The 1,316-nt window shown below is 41.9% G+C and overlaps 1 protein-coding gene across 1 annotated transcript in view; it reads right to left on the bottom strand.

Annotated features, from left to right (window-relative positions):
- LOC108308419 (protein SLFN14) overlaps positions 1–1,316 on the bottom strand; it is a 16,514-nt gene that overhangs the window by 8,560 nt on the left and 6,638 nt on the right. Inside the window, exon 3 of the mRNA XM_017534206.2 lies at positions 713–841. Within this exon, the coding sequence (XP_017389695.1) occupies positions 713–841 (129 nt within the window). The remainder of the gene's footprint in view (positions 1–712; positions 842–1,316) is intronic.

The raw sequence follows: 1,316 nt of genomic DNA, 5'->3' as shown, positions 1-1,316 counted from the left end.
TGTTGACCAGGATGGTCTCGATCTCTTGACCTCGTGATCCACCCGCCTCGGCCTCCCAAAGTGCTGGGATTACAGGCTTGAGCCACCGCGCCCGGCCCGAGAATTTTTTATTGTCACAATTGGAGAGGAGCTACTGACATATAGTAGGTACCAGCCAGGAATGCTGCTAAATATTCTGCAATTCACAGGGCTCTCTCTCCCACAACAAAAGTTATCTGACTCAAGTGACAATGGTGCTGAGGTTGAGAAACCCTGCTTTAGAAGAAGTGCAGACGACGCAATGGCTCCTTCTGCATTGGAAAGCCAGGGGCAGTTTTTTGATGGTAGATACCTAAGAAACGTTCTGCACTCTCAAATTTGAAAAACAAAAGCCATATGTCACGAGAAGTTGAAAAGCACAGGGAAATAGTAATAGTGGGAATCAGATGACTGGGAAACAAGGGTCAGACTTATATAAATATATATGTGTGTGTGTGTGTGTGTGTGTGTGTGTACAATTTTTATATAAATAAAATTTCAATCCAAGTCATGGCACCAAAGTAAAAAAAAAAAAGAGAGAGAGAAAAATAATAATAATAAATAAAATTTCAGGATCATTTTTCTGCTAAGTTCTTCATTTGACCTTCTCTAAGGAGAACTCATTGCTACTAATACCTCCCAACTCAATTTTAGAAAACAAACAGTCCCCTCAGCTGAAATCAAGAGGGAATACCTGGAAATAAATGTCGTTGCAGAGCCTCCTTCAATTCATAGACTTTTATGGAATATCCAGGACTTTTCCATTCAGATGAAGCTGATGAAATCAGGTAAGAGTTGTAGTCTGTGATCAAACTGGAAGGAGCTAGACAATTACATGGAAAGTTGTTTCAGATAAAAAATAAAAAGTAAAAAACCAAAAAAGCCTCTTTTTGGGCTCCTCTTACTAGAGACCTGTGATGTGCCCAGGTGCCTGAGCAGTCATACTTACTATGCCTCAGACAGCTCACATATGTTAGGAAAGGAAGTCTGGGAATTCCTGCAGGGGTCATGTCATACATATTGTAACTCACTGTGTGACTCGGCTTGGGCAAGTCATTTCATCTCTTTCTCACGCAGGAGTGAAGTGATAATTTCTAAGATTTCTTTCAACTCTAATAATTTGTTTGTTTGAGAACGGAGTTGCGCTCTTGTTGCCCAGGCTGGAGTGCAATGGCATGATCTCGGCTCACTGCAACCTCTGCCTCCCGGGTTCAAGCAATTCTCCTGCCTCAGCCTCCTGAGTAGATGGGATTACAGGTGCGTGCCACCACGTCCGGCTAATTTTTGTATTTTTAGTA

The sequence above is a fragment of the Cebus imitator genome, unplaced genomic scaffold (assembly GCF_001604975.1).
Source record: "Cebus imitator isolate Cc_AM_T3 unplaced genomic scaffold, Cebus_imitator-1.0 Scaffold85, whole genome shotgun sequence".
Taxonomy (NCBI): domain Eukaryota; kingdom Metazoa; phylum Chordata; class Mammalia; order Primates; family Cebidae; genus Cebus; species Cebus imitator.
The sequence above is the reverse complement of the archived record's forward strand: the minus strand, read 5'-3'. Positions and strand labels throughout refer to the sequence as shown.